Below are 21,287 nucleotides of genomic sequence, written 5' to 3'. Positions count from 1 at the left end.
TACACTTACCGGTTTTTTTTTTGTGGCTGTGGAGCTACTGTTGGCTGAAGGGCTCATTTGGTGGCAAGTACATTATATTTCCGAAGTAAAATCTATGTTTGGTGACATTTAAATCCACATAGAATAGCACAACCATCAGTCCTGTGGCCATTTTGAATTTCATGCTAGATACAGCTGTTACCAATTACTGTCATGTATCTAAAGTGTACGCAGGTGTGTTTTGGACAGATTTGCATGCAGCAAAAATTGCACATTTTAATGAACAGGTGACATTAGACCCACATATCATCCATCAGTATCAACACAGATTTGGGCGGTTGATTTATCAGACTAGTGCTCCTGGCATGAGTTCATTTTATTCTTCTTTTTTTGTCTATTAGAGGTAGAGGTAAGTGCAGCTGTTTTAATGAAATTATCACGTTGGCAGATATTGTTTTTGTCAGTTCCTGGTGTCTGCAGATTTTATTTGATTGCATTGTCTTGCTGTATGGCAAACTTTGTTTCTGTCAATTCCTACTGTATGCAACAATACAACAAATACTTAAGCAAATCAGATATCAAAACACTGTCAGCATCTCATTAGATTCTCACAGACATGCTTGTGGACCTAGCTATTATGGTAGATTGATATATATTTCACATTTAAATACAGCATGGCACATTTTATTTATAATGATTACACTTAAAGCAAACTAAAAGCTAGAATTAAAACACGAAATTCACCTGGTCAAAATCTTTCTTAATTGGTATTTATTTATTAAAGTGCTGCCTCAAGTAGGCGTTATTGACATTTTCATTGATCAAAATTTCATTGAATACTGTTATTTACAGTGTACTAAGAATGTTGTTTGGAAAGAAATTTTAACAAAATACATGACTTCTCTTATCAAAGGAGTGGTGTAAAAGGGTGTTCTTTCAAGAAACATGTATCATTTACTGCAAAGACCATTTTTAAAATAGAAATTGATCTGTTTTTATTTTGATTAGGGTGATATCAGGGGTTTCTTTTAATTATTCAATTCTGAAAATCACTTGCATGAAGAGATATGACAGATTAATTTCCAATTGGGATTGTAAGAAATTCCTTCTAAAAAAACATAAAATGTTGAAAATAACTTAGGCAAACATGCTTTCATATAATTGTATTTATGATTATTAGCAAGAACCATTTTAGTTAACTTACAAATAGGATAATGAAAAACGCAGCAATATATAGAAGAGAAAGGTTGCATGAGATGATCTTTATGAATGCTGAGTTAAGAGTTATTGACAGCAATATTTTGGGAAATATATTAAGCAAGCATAAATAAATCTAAAATAATGCAATCTACAATATATATATATATATATATATATATATATATATATATATATATATATATATATATATATATATATATATATATTACATTTGTCTCCATAAAAATAATTTATGTACTAGTGAAAATTATAATTTTTCCTGAATATTTTGTCTGTAAATTTAATATCTCTTGTCAAGATTGTGTATTGGTGTAACTAGGAAGTTCAGAGCCGATCCTAAGTGGACTTGGTAAGCTAGGTTGCATCACATCCTTGTATCAGTTGTGTATTGATGTACCTAGGAAGTTCAGTGCGGGTTGTAAGTGGGTTAGGTAAACTAGGTTGCATCACATCCTTGTATCAGTTGTGTATTGATGTACCTAGGAAGCTCCGTGAGGGTTGTAAGTGGGTTAGGTAAACTAGGTTGCATCACATCCTTGTATCAGTTGCGTATTGATGTACCTAGGAAGTTCCGTGCGGGTTGTAAGTGGGTTAGGTAAACTAGGTTGCATCACATCCTTGTATCAGTTGTGTATTGATGTACCTAGGAAGTTCCGTGCGGGTTGTAAGTGGGTTAGGTAAACTAGGTTGCATCACATCCTTGTATCAGTTGTGTATTGATGTACCTAGGAAGTTCCGTGCGGGTTGTAAGTGGGTTAGATAAACTAGGTTGCATCACATCCTTGTATCAGTTGTGTATTGATGTACCTAGGAAGTTCCATGCGGGTTGTAAGTGGGTTAGGTAAACTAGGTTGCATCACATCCTTGTATCAGTTGTGTATTGATGTACCTAGGAAGTTCAGTGTGGGTTGTAAGTGGGTTAGGTAAACTAGGTTGCATCACATCCTTGTATCAGTTGTGTATTGATGTACCTAGGAAGTTCAGTGCGGGTTGTAAGTGGGTTTATGTAAACTAAGTTGCATCACATCCTTGTATCAGTTGTGTATTGATGTACCTAGGAAGTTCCGTGCGGGTTGTAAGTGGGTTAGGTAAACTAGGTTGCATCACATCCTTGTATCAGTTGTGTATTGATGTACCTAGGAAGTTCCATGCGGGTTGTAAGTGGGTTTATGTAAACTAGGTTGCATCACATCCTTGTATCAGTTGTGTATTGATGTACCTAGGAAGTTCCGTGCGGGTTGTAAGTGGGTTAGGTAAACTAGGTTGCATCACATCCTTGTATCAGTTGTGTATTGATGTACCTAGGAAGTTCCGTGCGGGTTGTAAGTGGGTTAGGTAAACTAGGTTGCATCACATCCTTGTATCAGTTGTGTATTGATGTACCTAGGAAGTTCAGTGCGGGTTGTAAGTGGGTTTATGTAAACTAAGTTGCATCACATCTTTGCTTGCCAGTAAAGAGCACTTTATAATGTTTTGGGTGTTTTGTTTTACAACTATGTCAAATCAACATTCATACTCTCCAGGTATTCCTAGTGACTGACCCTCGATTGTTGCTTTAATTTATGTAAACATTTTGGACAGGTTCATGAACCATGGCATATATTAAGGTATTTAATGGACATCAAGTATAAAACAAATCAGCTGATTACAGTTCATCAAATGTTGGTCGTTGCTTAAAATTGATCTCCATCCATGACCATAATCCAGATTATAAAAATGTATGCAACTGACGATTAAAGGGAGTCGGATAATTAGAATGTTTCATAATATAAATTTGTATGCAACGACAGAATGTTGTTATGTCACTTGATCTTAAAATATGTAACAGAAAGAAAGGGAAACCAACAATTTAACTAAAATTACCAAGCAAGTTATTTCCCTAACAATCCAAAGTGAGAATTCAAGAGACACTTATGTTGTGAATTAAATTACAAATAATTCTAAAGTCCTGTCACAATTGTAATTTAATTGATTAAATATAGTTTGAGTAACACACAGTGCATCATTCTCCGGCCCCTTGTTGGGCCCCTCTTTGTATACTATGGTTACTCTGCCAGACATGAGGTCAGTGCAGCCAGTATGTTAATAAACTAGTAACTAAATTTAGATACTTTTATGTGAACTAATCAGATGACCGAGCTGGAGCACGTGATGAAACATTGTCGGTTGTATGAGGCATTCAGTCAGCAACTGGGATGCCTGTGGAGATGTGTACTTTTCAGTGTCGACGCTGCATTTAATGTAAAAAGTTATCTGCGGAAAGAACCACCTGCCTCCCCTCCTTCCACCATGTCATTCATTTGGGGCATTACCTGTATAGCATACTGTTCCAGTCTGTTCTCGGGCCTATTGCCCAAGTTCATGCATTCTTAACTTGTTTGACCCCCAATTGTCAGTACTTGAATATACTTAGGCTATATATTCTTCATACACGTTTTCCATGGTACATGTATGCAGTATCGGCTGATGTTTGTTATCATGGCAATCCTCGGGATCAGACTTAATGAGTTTCGGTTATTTGTCCCTATATACCTCGTATCAGCTGCTTGCGGCTCCACATACAGGTGTCGGACAGTCTGCACAACCCTGCAAACTCCCCAGAGTCTCTCTTCCTGAGGTATTCCTATGGAACAAAGGGCCATTGCCAAGTTTCAGGCTTCATAACTTTGCTTTTGAACCCCCAATTTGTGTCAGTACTTAAATGTACTCAACTATTATGCCCATATATACTTCATACCCGCTTCCTAAGGTGCATGTATGGAGTATCGGCTGATGTTTGTTATCATGGCATCCTCAGGATCAGACTTGTCGAGTTTCGGTTATCAGTGTCCCTATATACCAAGTATCAGCCACTTGCGGCTCCACATACAGGTATCGGACACACTTCACAACCCTACAAACTCCCACAAGTCTCTCTTCCTGAGTAATTCCTATAGAACAAACAATTCAGAGCTAGGCTGGTGCAGTGTGCTGTGACAGGACTTGTCCCCGTTATGCCACACAATGGAGTCAGTCATTTATCAAATCCCTATTTATGCACTTTTTCGTGTGATTGTGTGTGTGATTTGAATTTTTAACGTAGCTTTAACAATTTTTCAGTCATATCGCTATGATGTCTGCAGTGTGGTAGTTTATAGTGATGTCTAGCACTGGGGCATCATGCTGCAGACATGTAGCATGATGTCCCACCCAGTCACATTATCCCAACACCAGGCCGACCAGTTCTAAGAGTGTTCCTCTTAGTGCTGAGTGCCAAGTGAGACAGCTGTTAGTACCATTTTTATAAGTCTTTGGTATGACTCGACCTGGTATCGAACCCACAGCCTCCCACACCCGAAGTGGATGCTCTAACTACTAGGCCACCGGAGTGGTATTGACATTTTCATTTGACCTTTATCATAACAGGATGTGAAGCAGTCCAACAGAAAAAAAACCAGTCTAAATGTAAATAAGACTGACCTTGAACTCAAATGTTATATAAACTTTCTGTTTACAAGTGACCATAATCTAAAGTACAACTTAGTCATGGACAAAAGTTAAGCAGACAGTATAGATTAAATATACAATGTATTGCTGAAATTATATACTTCTATTTGAATTTATCTTACTGCAATAAAAGCTGTATTATATTTGAAGAATGTTTGAAGCTGTCTTGATACCATAACTCCATATGTAGTGAAGATTCCACCAAATATGCAAATGTGCCAAATGACTCAGATCACTTGGACTTATTCAGAAATTTATTCATGAAATAGTTATTTTTGTCTGAAAATCGAACCAACTACACCCAAAATGAGGAAATGTGTCATTGAATAAAACTGAGATGACAAGAACTTCTTTAATCTCCCACATTGGAGATGTTGACATCTTTGATCTCAAGTTGTGGAGGATGTAAGCTTTTTTTATTATTGTTGTCCATTATAAATACTTTCAGGTAATCCATGTAATACTCAGGATAGTGAAAGTGGTTTCATTATCTGATGGTCATCTATTGAATTCCCTTTTTTCTAGTATAGTTAAAACATTCTTTTTTTTTTACTTCCGACTTGAAATTTTGATTTGTATCAGCTTTCAGAAGTGTACTTGACATTCAAAAATGTTGTATCTATTGAAAATTCTGAAATAATTTGAAAGCATGGTGTCTGGATATTTACATTAATGATGGCATTTAAGTTGGGCAAGTGACAGTGAAGTTGGGGCAGCAAAACGAATTGGGTAGTTGCATGTGTTGATTTTTCCACATTTTTTCTGCTTCTGAGTTGTGATTTTTATAAGGTTTATATGATAAATCCTGACTGCTTCAATAGGAGGACAGTGGACCCAATCAGCTGTTGCATTTTGTTGAAGGATATGTGTAATTACTTGCAAAGTTAATTACGTAAATATTCTTTCAAAGAACTGTTCTTTTATGTTTTACAAATCTGTCTGAATACATTTTTCCTCATTATAGGTGACAACTTGATCATTGGAAGCTACGACTGTAGACTAAGTTGGTTTGATATGGACCTGTCAACAAAACCATACCAAACTTTGAGGTATATTAAATAAACTATACTTCATAATCCTTAATCCATTACGTGCTTGAACGTTTCCTTTCTACACTTGTATTAATCAGAAGGTCATGATATGGCTTAATTAATTAAAATAATTGCATAGGCGACATTTAAATCCATAATTTGCTATCCAATAATTTCATTAAGTGCTTTTGACAGTGAATGGATATTTACAGATATTTTTGGAAAGACTTAAGTGAATACCACATTTCATTGTTAGTGTTTTGTTTAAATTAATGACATTCAGTGTTTTCTGTATTGCTTTTAAGAAGTACATAAGTTTGGGTATTTCTTAATGAGTGTTTTTGAAAGTGAAGAACATGTGTCAAAGGTATTACTGCAGCTAGTTCAAGAATAGGTTGTTGAAAACAAAGAAATCTGGGAGTTCTATGCAGCTTTTTTTTGTCTGTTGTGCCAAGAATAGTAATTTAATGTTAATCTACTTCAGTATGTAAAAGTTGTATGCCTAACTTAAATCTCATTCTATTCCAGCATTTCATTTACCTGGACATGGACTTTAAATCCCACTAGAGTTAATCTTAAAAGGGAACCTGCCATGAAAATCCTCTTGGTAGAGTCCCCCACCCCCAATTCAATTTTAGCCTCGTAATTTCTTTAACAGTTGGGTCTTCTCAATGCAGCTGCAGATCTACCTGCTATGGGTTGCTTGTTCATGAGGCCCCATGGATAATCCTCCTGTCCTAGTGGCAGCAAGAATTTTGCCCTCAACAGCAGATGTTCAGAATTTTGGACAATGCAAGGTCTATCTTATCTCAGGAAATGGGAGAAGCTCACTTGTGTTACATTTATTAACTGTCAGATATTATGATTTGCACAGAGGCCAGGATGATCACCACCCACCTTCTGCTCTCCTTTCTAGAACTGAGTGGAGTTTGGATCCATAGGAATGCTTCATGCACGTCAGTCTCCTGGACTTGAAGGTCATGCCAAATGCATTTTGATCATAGCTGGACATAAGGCCATGCCGAATGCATTTTGATCATAGCTGGACATGAAGGCCATGCTGAATGCATTTTGATCATAGCTGGACATGAAGGCCATGCTGAATGCATTTTGATCATAGCTGGACATGAAGGCCATGCTGAATGCATTTTGATCATAGCTGGACATGAAGGCCATGCTGAATGCATTTTGATCATAGCTGGACATGAAGGCCATGCAGAATGCATTTTGATCATAGCTGGACATGAAGGCCATGCTGAATGCATTTTGATCATAGCTGGACATGAAGGCCATGCTGAATGCATTTTGATCATAGCTAGACATGAAGGCCATGCCGAATGCATTTTAATCATAGCTGGACATGAAGGCCATGCTGAATGCATTTTGATCATAGCTGGACATGAAGGACATGCCGAATACATTTTGACCATAGCTGGACATGAAGGCCATGCTGAATGCATTTTGATCATAGCTGGACATGAAGGCCATGCCAAATGCATTTTGATCATAGCTAGACATGAAGGCCATGCTGAATACATTTTGACCATAGCTGGACATGAAGGCCATGTTGAATGCATTTTGATCATAGCTGGACATGAAGGCCATGCCGAATGCATTTTGATTATGGCTGGATATGAGACTATCAATCATACAGGATGCATCTTGATCATGGATGGACATGAAGGCCACGCCAAATGCATTTTTATCATGGATGGACACGAAGGTCATGCCAAATGCATTTTGATAATGGATGGAGATATCTGGAAACGGCATTCTCAATCTGGCTTACAACTCACAGTTGTCAGTTACAAGAAAAGACAAAGGAGAACCATGTCCCAGACCTCAGCCTTTTGGTTCTCATATGCTGCTGAGGGGATCCAAATGATGATAATCCTGACTGATCAGTTGCCTCTCGAATTAAATGGCATAGATTCCCAGATATACCCAGCCTTCTTGCCTTCTAGATCAGCTGTGCATGCAGGTTTTTCCTCTAAACGCAAAGAATCTGTAAGCCTGACTCATGACAAACAAACCCTTGTAAAGAAGCAGTTCTTTAGACAAGTGGTGGATAGAATTAACTAGAGATGCACCGCTTTGAAAGTTTATAAGGGGAAATATAGATTTTTCTTTCAGTGGTGAGAGCAGATGCACGTCTCATTCAACACCTCAGTGTCACAAATAGGTAACTTCCTCCTCCGGCTTTTTAAGGTGAAGATGTTAGCTCCAAATCATATTCAAGGGCTGCTGTTCCATGATTTCTGACACATTTCACCATCATAAAAAGGGAGGATATAGGCCAGAACAAAGACCACTCGACCTTCTAGCAAATTTATATGTGCCATGACTAAAGACCTTGACCCTTTGTGCAAATTGTAACTTACTGTGGGTACTGAGGTGGTTGAACAAAGCACTCTTTAAACTACAGTCAACAGCCTGTTTAACTCACCTTGCATTCAAGACTGGCTTCTTTGTCATTGCAGCGACCAAAATCGGTGAGATTCAGCCCTTATCAGTCAACCTGATCAATGGTTCCATCATAATTGTTCAGTGCATGGCAGCCTTGTATTCCACGCTTAGAAAAGGCTTATGTTTATATAAAATAAGTCTTTTGTCTTTAAACCATTGTCTTTGTTAGAGTCTTTGCAGGGGCATCTGTAAGAAACCATCAGGGCACTTAAGTCAGCTGAGCCAATTAGAGAGGAGATCTTGATTATTCTTACCACTCAGACAAATGACAGAAGATGTCCTGGATCCATACATGCCAGCCATTACGCTTTTGGCATAATCATTACGCTTTTTTCCACTAAATTACGCCTTATGCGTAAATGTATTCAGATTATGTGTTTTCGGTATATCCCCCTCCAAAAAAAAAATTAATTTGTTTTCTCATTTTTATTAACATCCCATTAATCCCCCAAACCTTATTCTAGAAAAGACGGCTTCTGTGTAACTACAACATAAGAGTACGCTTGTCTGTAGACTTACATGCACTTTCCTAACAGTATTATGTTCTGTTTATAGCATTTACCCTATTTCCAAGAAGTAGGCTGGTTCTACTTTCAAACTTTTGACCTCAGTTTCTATTTATAGCAGCTGTATAGCTTAGTTAGAAGAGACTGGTTTTCTAACTTGTAATCTTTGCTTGCAGATTCTTTGTTCAAATTGATAACTGTTACTGAACCAGTCTGTAGGTATTTGGTGCTGAAAGTCAAGTGGATTTATTCTAGTCAATGCGTTTGTTATAGCAAAAATGTTTTTCAAATAATTTCACAGATGGATTAGAAAAGATGAAAAATCGATTCAGAGATGAATACATGAACTACATATTACAGCGTTACATTCTAGGGCAGCTTCATGCCCCTTGCAGGCTGTGTAGAAAGGATTTTAATATTGGTCATGGTGGTAAAACAGAGAAACCTTGAATAAACTCGTTTTACTAACTCCAGTACTAAGGTAACTTCTTTTTTTTACAGCAGAACTAAATTGTGGACACAAATTTTATAAATGCAGAGGCATTATTTACCAAGTTCTTAAAAAAACACAGACTGTCCCTAGCAGTAGAAGACTACATTGGTCCTTTGTTTAAATGGATGTTTCCTGATTCCAAAGTTGCAGAAAATATGCATGTCTGAGAACAAAATCATCTAATATTGTTAGGTGTTTAGCAGAAGTTACTTCACTTAAAATTGCAGAAGCCATGAAAATTGTGCCGTTTAGTATTGCAACAGACATGAATAGTGATTATGATGACAAAAAGTTGTACCCAGTCTTTGTAAGAGACCGTGACAATGAAAAGGGCAAAGTCAGAGTGCTCTTCTTTCATTACCAGAATTAACGGTAGATTCCACTGGAGAAAACAATTTTTATTTGCTTGATAATGCTCTGAATAAATATAAGTTGGCAGAATTGTATGGGGTTTTTAGCTGATGCTGCATCAGTGATGACTAGAATTCATAAAGGAGTTGCATTCTATATTTTGAAAAATGTCTCCATCATTGTTCATATCAGGTTGTCTCTGTCATATGATGCACCATGCTGCAGGAAAGGCTGCTGATAAATTTGAAGGAGAACTCCTTTAGTATCAAGTTGGCACCCTGCCTGACAACGTATTTCATGGGGACAGAGTTGATGTTTTCATCTTATTTGCCAGCTAAAAAACCCAATAACTGGAAGATATGAAATTCCTCATCTTTGTCAGGTTATGAAAGGAATATTGGTTCTTTACCATTCTAATGCTGACTATGAGAGATTGTTCTGACAGCATTGTTAACAAAAGTAAAACTGAATTTTGATCCAGGCCCTGTAATAACCCAGCACTTAGTGCTCTACTGGTGTGCAAAACATTTATAGTCTCAGCTGGTACGTGTTTTGAAATGCAATATGAGAGTCCATAGGGATAAATAAATCATTTTGTAATTATGCTTATTGAATTTTTATCATGTTATTTGTGGATTACTCTTTTTCTGCTTGGATTACTCTTTTTGTCCACTGTGATTACATTTTTTTCCTCGCCAGGGGTTGGCATGTATGTGGATCTGATCAATTATCTGCTTAGCCTTAAGTCAACTAGACCAAGACCAGATTAATTTTTTATGTATATCAGGTCACATGGTTGGGGCACGTGACTCTAACATAGTGCCCAAATATAACTGCTTCCCAAATGACATCATTCAAGCTGTAGGATTGAGATGACATTCTTCAGTTTGCATCCCCAAGGGCTTGTTTTGACATGGTAGGTCCTATATCCAGAGTTGAACTGGCTGCCTTCCCAGGTCATCACTCGTAAGCTACATACCAATGTGGATAACTGCTGTCATTGGATTTGCTGCATCCATGCTTTGACCATGTGGCATTCCTATCCCATATCTCACTCAAGACTCCAAGTTGTTTCATGTACATTAGCAGATTTATCCTTCTGCCTCTTGCATGCTCTCTAAACGTATTTGAAGCAGACATATTTAATAATACCTGATTATAATAAAGTCCAAGCCTTCCCTAAGTCACCTCTCAGGAAGTGCATACTAACAGTTGATGGGATTTTTCATCAGTACCTCTGTCCAAGGGGAGACCAATCTTGTTTGGCATCCACCTTGGCAAGCAAATGACACTAATTTTGTTGCTAAAACAAACCCAAAGATGTGATGAAAAAATATTGTTTAGCTTGGGAAGGCTGAATTAGTGAAATATTAGATGCTTTATGATGGGGGAAGTATTAAAGAAAACATGTTACTCCAAAAATAGGTTTTAGTTTGGTTATTGATGCTTTCCAATTTTTGATCGATAATTTTGTGTTTGAAACATTTTTGTACTTAATCTGACAATCTCTTTTTAGGCACCACAAGAAGGCATTACGTCAGGTGTGTTATCATCCTCATTACCCACTGTTTGCCTCTGCTAGTGATGATTGCACAGTGATTGTGTGTCATGGAATGGTATACAAGTAAGTACAACTTTTCAGGAAATGTCATAAAATAATTTGCAGTTCTTGGTATACTTACCTCCTTTAGTAAAATCTTTTTGATTTCTCTTGGATCTGCCTTAAATAGCATTGCTCTTGCTGGGAATAGTAAATTGTGACCTGATAAGATGGGCCACAGAAGTACATTGTATTTTGAGTATGTTTTTTAATTATGTACTTTTGACTGTTTTTTTTTTTGTTTTCATAGTAAAGGAGGTTTTGGAAATCATTAATTTCCACGGTGTTGTTATTGTTTTTATGGATTTAATACTGTTGTTACATGGAAGCCAGTATATTTAGGGGAGGAAGAACCTGGGAAAACCAGTGATCCACTGGTAACTACTGGCATGCTTTCTCAGATACCCACATTAGCCAAGCCTGAGACTCAAACCTTTGAGGACTATGGTGAGATGTCAGTGGTCTGTAAAGGTAAGAGCCTTAGACCACTGAGCCACCGGGGGCCCCTGATATGAAGTTCAGCCAATTTAGATATGTGATGACAATTATGAGAAAAGATCTGTGAGATTGCAAACAGTAATACAAAGGGAGTTAATTAAAAGCTCAAGATATGCATGAAAACCACTGTTTGCCGTATATGTAATTTAAAGTCAGTCATCATGCATATTTTTTCATCAAATGGATACAATATTAACTTCATTCTTTTGCATATTTGTTAAAATTAAAGATTGTTTGAATCAAAATCAGACACATTTGGTATTCCATTAGGTTAAAAGATATAATACCTGAAAGTAGTTTTCAGTCACTTTTATTTATCATGAATCTTTGAATTTTAAAAACATCAGTGTGAGTATACCATAACACATTTACTTTCATGACACATTGTTTATATTGTCAAATACCACACCATAAAACATACCTTAGAGACAGTTTTGTACAAATGAATAATTTTATGTTTCATGTAATAAGCGAAATAAAATGTCTTTTAATGCGATATCAGTAGTGATGGAAACATTTTAGTAGCGTATTTGGACATTTAATTTTTCAACTTAAAAAAGGTTGACAATAATCCATTAACACCCTAATTTACATGTTATTTAGGAATTTGTATTATATTTGCTTGCTAACCCCACCTTCAAAAATGGACAGGGACCACATAGAAACAATCATCTAGTTGTAAATCTGAATAATAAATAGAAATAAGTATAAAGTGAAAATAAATACATTTTGATCTTCTGGTAGCAAGCAATAAGCTCCTCTGACAGTTCTTATTATCATAATAAAAAAATAAGCTCAAGTACTGATTTATTAACTTTATTATGACAACCTTTTTCTTTCTTACTAAATTCGTCTTTTACATGACATGTATTTATATTACTTGGCTTTTATGCTGGTGGCAGCAAAGTTAGTCATATCATGATGTATCTCACAATCGGGAAAGCAGTTAGTTACATCGTGATGTATCTCTCAATCAGGAAAGCACAGTTACGTCATGATGTATCTCTCAATCGGGAAAGCATAGTTAGTCACATCATGATGTATCTAACAATTGGGAAAAGCATAGTTAGTTACATCATGATGTATCACTCAATGGGGAAAACACAGTTACATCATGATGTTTGTCACTATTGGGACAATAGTCACATCATGATATATGTCCCAATCAAAACAGATCAGTCACATTATGATACATGTCCCAATCAAAACAGATCAGTCACATCATGATAATGCCCAAATCAAAACAGATCAGTTAGTCACATCATGATACATGTCCCAATCAAAACAGATTAGTTAGTCTCAACATGATACATTTCACTATCAGAACAGAACAGTCATATGATGATACCTGTCAGGACAGACCAGTTATTCACATTATAATATTTCTCACCTGTCTAACAGAAATGTAGCTGTTTTTCTAACCTTACTTTTCTTATCTCAGTCTGGTTGTCTCAGACAGGTTGTTCCAGTCATAGTGTCCACACGCTGTGTCTGATGGAGTTATAAAATCAAACAACAAAGCAGATATATAACGAAAAGAAATTTACTCATAAAATAATTTAAGGTCTCTCCAACTTTGATAACACACCACACAATAGATTTTGAGAGAGACAAACACACACATGCAAATGAAGCTGAGATATTTGATATTATGCTAGAAACTGCACACAGCATGGCAAATTTTAAAATATATGTAACTTAGGAAATTTTCAGGTTAGCGCCATTAAATATAGCTAAAAGTATCTCATTCTTAAAACTTGTCAAACACTCCCAACCAGGCCCAGTTGAATCAAACATTGTAAACAAATGAAAATTCCTGCTTTTGCAAATCAGAGTGGTTCATTCATTAATCAACATGCTATTCCACAAGATTTCCATATGGTATATCAACGTACCAGAAAGAGCAACACTTGCTATATTTCCAGGACAGAAAATATCCAAGAACATCTTGCATTTTAAATCTCCTCAGTCATTACACACTTCATTAGACTGAGCTGTGTACTTTACCATACCTTTCCCAACCATAGAACTTTTTTCCAAATTTGAACTGTTAAAAGTTATTGTATAAAAGATTAATTTCTTGTTATTTTCACATGATTTCCATCGATTAAATGTAATAATACAGTAACAATATCAATTGATTTTATGTTTCTATTTTCTCATGCATAGAACTTGTGGAAAGTCAACTGGGCACACTGTTGCCCTCATTAACATAATCGTATTAATGCACTTTTTCAAAATAAACGCACATGGATTGAGATGTTCATGATGCAGTACTTGCAAAGAGCTAGCTAGCTAGCTAGATAGATAGAACTAGATTCTACTTAGATAATTATTCAAATTTTCATAAGAGTGCAAAACCTGATGACCATTATACAGAGAGGCAATAGTAGTACCTGGTGAATGCTGTGTTTTGAATATGCTAACTAGATTGCAAACTTGCAGGTTTGTAATAATTTAAATGGAGAAAAAAATGGGTGTAAAAAGTAATCAATGTCTGTGTGTTGTATCAAGGCAAGGAATCCCTGTTGCTGGGTTACATTGCCCCACCCCCTTGGCGGAGCCTCTTGGGGAGACAAATAATGTAACCCCTTGACTGGGATCATCTTGTCTCAGTCCAAACTCCAACATAGATTCTATTAATCTCACTATTGGGAGAACAAAGTTACATCATAATACATCTCACCATCAGGACAGCAAAGTTACATCATGATACATCTCACCATCAGGACAGCACAGTTAGTTGCATCATGATACATCTCATTATCGGGACAGCACAGTCACATTATGAGACATCTCACTATCAGGACAGCACAGTTAGTCACATTATGACACATCTCACTATCTGGACAGAACAGATACATCATGATACATCTCACTATCGGGACAGCACAGTCACATTATGACCCATCTCACTATCTGAAAAGTACAGCTACATCATGAACATCTCACTGTCAGGTGAGCACAGTTACATCATGATACATCTGACTATCGGGACAGCACAGTTAGTCCCATTATGTCACATCTTCCTATCAGGACAGCACAGTTAATCACATCATAATGCATCTCACTATTGGGACAGCACAGTCACATCATAATACATCTCACCGTCGGGTGAGCACAGTTAGTCACATCATGATACAACTCTATTTAGACAGCACAGTTAATCACATTATAATGCATCTAACTATTGGGACAGCACAGTCACATCATAATACATCTTACCATCTGGATAGTACAGTAAGTCACATTATCATACATCTCACTATGCGGACAGACTGCTCCAGTGGTCTAAATGGTTAGTGCATCATCTCGAATATGGGTTCGAACCCCGACTGAGTCAAACCCAAGACTTATAAAAAATAGTACTAGCCTTGCAAGGCACTCAGCATTGAGAGGTTAGTGTTAGGACTGGTCAGCCTGGTGTCAGGAAGATGTGACTGGGCGGGACATCATGTTACATGTCTGTGGCATGATGCCCCGGTGCTAGACATCACTATAAGCTGCCACATTGCAGACATCATAGCGATATGACTGAAAAATTGTTAAAGCTATGTTAAAAATCCAAATCACAACCACAACTGGTTTAAGTGTTCTTATGGTTATGTCTGCATAACGAAACTTAATTTAAAGTTTCAAAAACTGAATCAAAGATTGAGTTACTATAAATACATAGTGTACAGTTTGATCTAATTTAATTCGTAAGTAAACGAATGAGCAGCTGTTTCCCTTCAAAAGAGTAAAAGGACAGTCTCAAGATTGCATGCCATTGTCCTTTTAGCATATAGTTACCAATCACGTCATAACTTTGTATGCCCATGTCTTTGACATCCTACTTCATTGCTAGACATCACTGTAAACTGCCACACTGCAGACATGGTAGTGATATGACCAAAATTTTGTTAAAGCTACAGTAAAATCCAAACCACACACACATTCTATGAGGACAGCAGAAAAGACAAAATAAGAACATGCCTACTTTTCAAATTTTACATAATTGTTTCATACATTTTTAAGCTTTCTATTTTATCTCTATCATGCATACCTATATGAAAATAATGTCTGAAATGCAGTCATAAAAATCTGAAACATTCTGATCATAATATAACAAAATTTCCACAACCCATGCTTCAGTTTCTGCAGTGGATCCTGCTGAAACGCACACCACTAAATGAAGGATACTTTTAAGTCAGTACTAATAAATAATCTGTATATAGTGATCCCTTTGTAAAAGGGACATGTATCTGACATGGACAGAGGGCACTTACAATGTGATCAGAATTTATCTCATTTTTACTCCACATACAGGACCCTGTGTTTGGTGAGAAAATCATAATTGTGATCTGTTTATAAATGTCTGTTTGCACACCTTTTAAATGTTTTCTGTAACCTTATTGGTAAACTTACTATTTATTATTAGGGATAATGGACTGACGTATGTCCAGGTATTTTGAGCTCCTGGCTTACATTTCTTAATGAACTTTTTGAAGGACTTTATCCCATTCCTGCCCTTTAAGCATTAATTTCATCTCAACAAGATGATTTTTTTCTCCATTGCAGTGACTTGCTTCAGAATCCCCAGATAGTTCCTGTCAAGATCCTTAGGGGGCACACCCCGGAGAACGGAGTTGGGATTTTGGACTGCGTCTTCCATCCCACTCAGCCCTGGATATTCTCAGCTGGTGCTGATAGCACAATCAGACTTTATACTTAACTGGACAATCGGAAATGCAACACATGTTGACAGTCACTTAATTGGACAATCGGAAATGCAACACATGTTGACAGTCACTTAATTGGACAATCGGAAAAGCTACACATGTTGACAGCCACTTAATCGTTCATGACTATTACAAACATGGCATCTTCAGAAACATTCTCAATTGATCGGACACTAAGCAGCGAGTCAGATGTTACTATCCAAATAGTTGTGATAGCACAGATGCTTCATTTTTAAGAACAGCCCAAAGAATGGTTTGTGTATGCAGATGAAGCGTTATATCCATTGAAGCTATAAATGGACAAACCAATTTTGTACCAAGGCATCCATTATAAAATCACATGGTAAAACTGAGAAATTTGAAGATCAGTATCTATTCTGTTAAACTATTCCCTTTTCTTCAAAGACATTTGTTTATGGTGTTTGTCATTATTGTTGCCATTTTTATTGAAACCAAAAGTTTAAGCCTGATTTCCATGATATACTGCTGCTTGTAAGTAGTTTTTCTTTTACATGCAAGAAAAAAAGTAAAGAAAAAAGATAAAAATATTTCGGACTAAGTAAACCACATTAAAAAGAAGGAAGCTTGGTTATATCCTAGACAGTAGTTGTTTCACTTGTTGAAGGCACCTGATAACAATTCAAATGTCACTTGAGATGCTGAGGAATTTGCGTTCTGGATATTTAGTGGCTCTGCACAGGGGTATAAAATTAATCATGGTCTCAAAAATGAATGTAAATTGAAGGGATGGAATAAATGACAAATAAATAAATATTTCTTTGACTTCAGTGTGGTTTTCTTTTCCCTTTTGCATTTTTCGAATATATGTATGTGTGTATATATATATATATATATATATATATATATATATATATATATATATATATATATAGTTTAAGAACACATACATTAAGTAATGCTTGAGTTAAGCCTTGACAACTCAAACAAATATCAAACATGAACTCGATGATCTCTTGTTTTCTATAATTATAGACACGTGAATCTGTATCTAAGACTTAATGTTTTCCACCAGTCTGTTATTATGGCCATCCATCTATCATACTTACAGATAAGTAAAAAATTTGATCTCTCTTACCTGGATCATACAAGTTCCTACTTGTACAATACATTATACAGCATCCAGTTTTGTCATGAGGTTGTCTTGGATTTTACAAAATGTGGAGGAAACAAGCTTTGGATTAGTGATTATCTTCCCTTATTAATTGGATTAGTGATTATCTTCCCTTATTAATACCAGAACTAGGCATAAAACTCAAAGGTCAAAAGCAAGTGCATCACCAGGGGACTATGATGACTTAAATTGGTGCTTTCTGTGGCATATATTGTGCACATTCCTTTTTATTGTTGTGTCATATTGTACCAACAATTATAATAGATACACTACATAACAGGCAATACTAAGATGCGATATTTTTCTACCCCGTGCCAATACTTGGATCCTGAGGAAAACAGATTTCTTGAAAAGTTTTCATAATTTTTATTTTACTCAACACAAAACATTTCTTCCAATATGTACAATAGCAATGGAGGTTTCAACAATGTCTGGACGAGGCAAACATGAACGAAACTGGCATCAAAATTTGAATATGAAGATGATACATAAAAAATTCAAGAACTACCTTAAGTCTTTATTCATTTTAATATCCTATGGCAGAACTGGTTCTGGACAGATCAGAGCACGCAACAATTCATACATGATCACTATCATCATTTATTTCCTTTCTTGATAAAACTACCTTGCTAACCTATTAAACCGGGCTACCTTAAGTCTTTATTCATTTTAATATCCTATGGCAGAACTGGTTCTGGACAGATTAGAGCACACGACGATTCAAACATGATCACTATCATCATTTATTTTCTTTCTTGATAAAACTACCTTGCTAACCTATTAAACCGGGCCGATTCCATATGTTATATATTATTATTTTATTATGGTGGAGCATATAAGGATTGAGATATACAAAGTTTGCTTCAACTGGATCCACTGATCATGAGGTAGTCATGCTTCTTTGCACAAGAACCACACATCCATTCTATTGTTTACACAAATGCTTTATGAACATACTAGTACTGTATTTATGGCTTGCATAAATTGGTTTAGGGTGTATTTAATTTACTATGCACTACACAAATGGCAATGCGAGCAGTGGAGAATGAAAGAAGTGCAATCTGAGCACTACACGTTCTTTTACAAACCATGTATGGGCTCATAAAGCATATAAAGATATACAATCACCGACTCATTTCGATTTATTTGAAATTCACGACGTTGCAGCAATATATAAATATATCAATTCAGGATCCCCAGAGTCGGCATTAGTCCTGCAGAGCCTTTGGTCTTGGGAAGACTTCACTTCAACAATATAGAAATGTTTGTTGCTTTTCTAGTACTTCATGGGTATGTCAACTACACAAGACATTGCTAATTCATGGTTGACACATCAATTGTAGTGCAAGTCAGATGACAATGGGTATTCAACCCCCTTTGCATTTGGAAGTCTGGTACCTTCTTCACTGATAGTTGCTGAGGAGATGACTGTCAGAGTCAGCCATATTCTGGGCAAGATAAATATTCTGATGTCTCCGAACAGGCGAGCAGTCCTTATGAATATGGTCTCAGCACTACTGATAGCAGAGGCACTTTTTTATCTCTGGGGAAAGTCATTGGTAGTCATGTTCACAACCAAGCTGAACAATAACCTCCCTCTTTTAAATCTCTCAGAGCCAGTCAAGAGGGCAGTGGCATGTGATTACCTTAGGTATGAGGTGTGATCAACTATTCCATACAGAATAGTCCAACTGGTTATTCACAAAGTCAGGACTCCCAAGTCGAGACTTATCCTGATAACTCACCGATGACACCAGCAACCATGGTTCAGTGTTCTCCTTGGCAAGTTGGTTGACAAGCCCAGGAAATTGCCACTGAGGAGGGACCTGCTACTGCAACACCGAGTCCCTTTGGCACTATAATCCTCAAACCCTCCACTTTTGTGTCTGGCTTATATTAAAAGATCTATCTGCCATGACTAGTTTTCAAACAACGCTGGGAAATGCATTGCTCAGGCTGGAAGTCAATTGATTTGCAAGGTTTATGATGTCCAGTGGAGAATTGTCTGTAGCTGGTGCATTTGGAAATGCCTTGATCTCATCTATCCCCTTTAGTAAGGTTACCAAATGCATCATTCAGGCTAAAGGATAATCAACATCCAAGGTTTATGACATCAAGAGAATTTTTTGCAACTGGTGTAGGAAATGCCTTCATCCTATCTGACCCCCCCCACACACACACACACTTTAACAAGTGAGTTTAATCTTTTTCTCCCCAAATAAAAAGCATGCTCACTATCAGCCATTAAAGACAATAGAGCAGCCCTCTCCAATACTCTTAGGGTCTCTATGATCAGACCACATATTTCGGAACTGATCAAGTACTTTCAGCTCCAACGACGTTTCTTGCTATTTAATTTTAAATACCAAGGTGGAACCATCACGTGTTCTTTGGTAATTATCTAAATCTCCTAATGAACCTTTGAGGGCTCATCCCTTAAATTAGTTTTCCTGGCATCACCAAGAAGTGAAACTGATGCCTTATATGTGGAACGGGGTTGTTTACTGTTCAATGGTAATCATGATGCTGTCTCTTTTCTTTGCCAACTTGAGTTTCTGGCAAAGAATTGGTTACCTTAGGTAACTCCTGTTCCCACTGAAATCCCCACTCTGTGTTGTATCTGTCAGGGCCAGTCATGACAGATTCCTTTGCCCAGCTAGTACTTTGTGTTTCAGTCTAAATCAAAACAAACAAAAGAATAATTTCTCCCTCTCAAAGCTACTTCAAATTTTGGCAGCAACCATCTGAGTGTGGATTGTTTTGACTACTGAAAGAGCTCATTGGTCTTTTTGAATCATTCTTTGAATGATATCACGAAAGCCACCTTCTGGCAGTCTCACTCCACATTCTTGTTATTTCTTTACCATGTATCCATGTCAAACCAGAGTGAGGGCATTTATGCTTTCAGTCCAACTTTATCAGCACAAGAAGTTGTTAAATCATCTTTCAATAGAACACCCTGTTGAATGTAATATGAATCTGCATATACAAGTAGTACTAATGGGCACCAATAGAACACCCTGTTGAATGTAATATGAATCTGCATATACATGTAGTACTAATGGGCACCAATAGAACACCCTGTTGAATGTAATATGAATCTGCATATACATGTAGTACTAATGGGCACCAATAGAACACCCTGTTGAATGTAATATGAATCTGCATATACAAGTAGTACTAATGGGCACCAATAGAACACCCTGTTGAATGTAATATGAATCTGCATATACATGTAGTACTAATGGGCACCAATAGAACACCCTGTTGAATGTAATATGAATCTGCATATACAAGTAGTACTAATGGGCACCAATAGAACACCCTGTTGAATGTAATATGAATCTGCATATACAAGTAGTACTAATGGGCACCAATAGAACACCCTGTTGAATGTAATATGAATCTGCATATACAAGTAGTACTAATGGGCACCAATAGAACACCCTGTTGAATGTAATATGAATCTGCATATACAAGTAGTACTAATGGGCACCAACAGAACACCCTGTTGAATGTAATATGAATCTGCATATACAAGTAGTACTAATGGGCACCAATAGAACACCCTGTTGAATGTAATATGAATCTGCATATACAAGTAGTACTAATGGGCACCAATATGAGGTCATATTTTATTTAGCTTTTGATTCATCAATCAAATTAAAACTTTCATCCTTCTGAAAGTGAATAATGTCATTTGCTATATTCTGTTTCTAAATATAAGCATTCCTGAAATAAATTGCAATGTTTTATATGATAGGCTACAAAAAATATGTTGACAGGGAATTCCAAACGTTCTC

At 36.6% G+C, this 21,287-nt stretch overlaps 1 protein-coding gene across 1 annotated transcript in view; it reads left to right on the top strand.

Annotated features, from left to right (window-relative positions):
* LOC149780796 (ribosome biogenesis protein bop1-B-like) overlaps window positions 1–17,135 on the top strand; it is a 71,994-nt gene extending 54,859 nt beyond the window's left edge. Inside the window, exons 18-20 of the mRNA XM_089937875.1 lie at window positions 5,651–5,735; window positions 11,050–11,157; window positions 16,192–17,135. Of these exons, the coding sequence (XP_089794001.1) occupies window positions 5,651–5,735; window positions 11,050–11,157; window positions 16,192–16,345 (347 nt within the window). The 3' untranslated portion in view covers window positions 16,346–17,135. The remainder of the gene's footprint in view (window positions 1–5,650; window positions 5,736–11,049; window positions 11,158–16,191) is intronic.
* The last annotated feature ends 4,152 nt before the right edge of the window (window positions 17,136–21,287 follow it).

Source organism: Sinohyriopsis cumingii, chromosome 16 (genome assembly GCF_028554795.1).
Source record: "Sinohyriopsis cumingii isolate HCF-2022 chromosome 16, ASM2855479v2, whole genome shotgun sequence".
Lineage (NCBI taxonomy): Eukaryota > Metazoa > Mollusca > Bivalvia > Unionida > Unionidae > Sinohyriopsis > Sinohyriopsis cumingii.
Note: the sequence above shows the minus strand (reverse complement) of the source record. Positions and strands in the feature narration are given on the sequence as shown.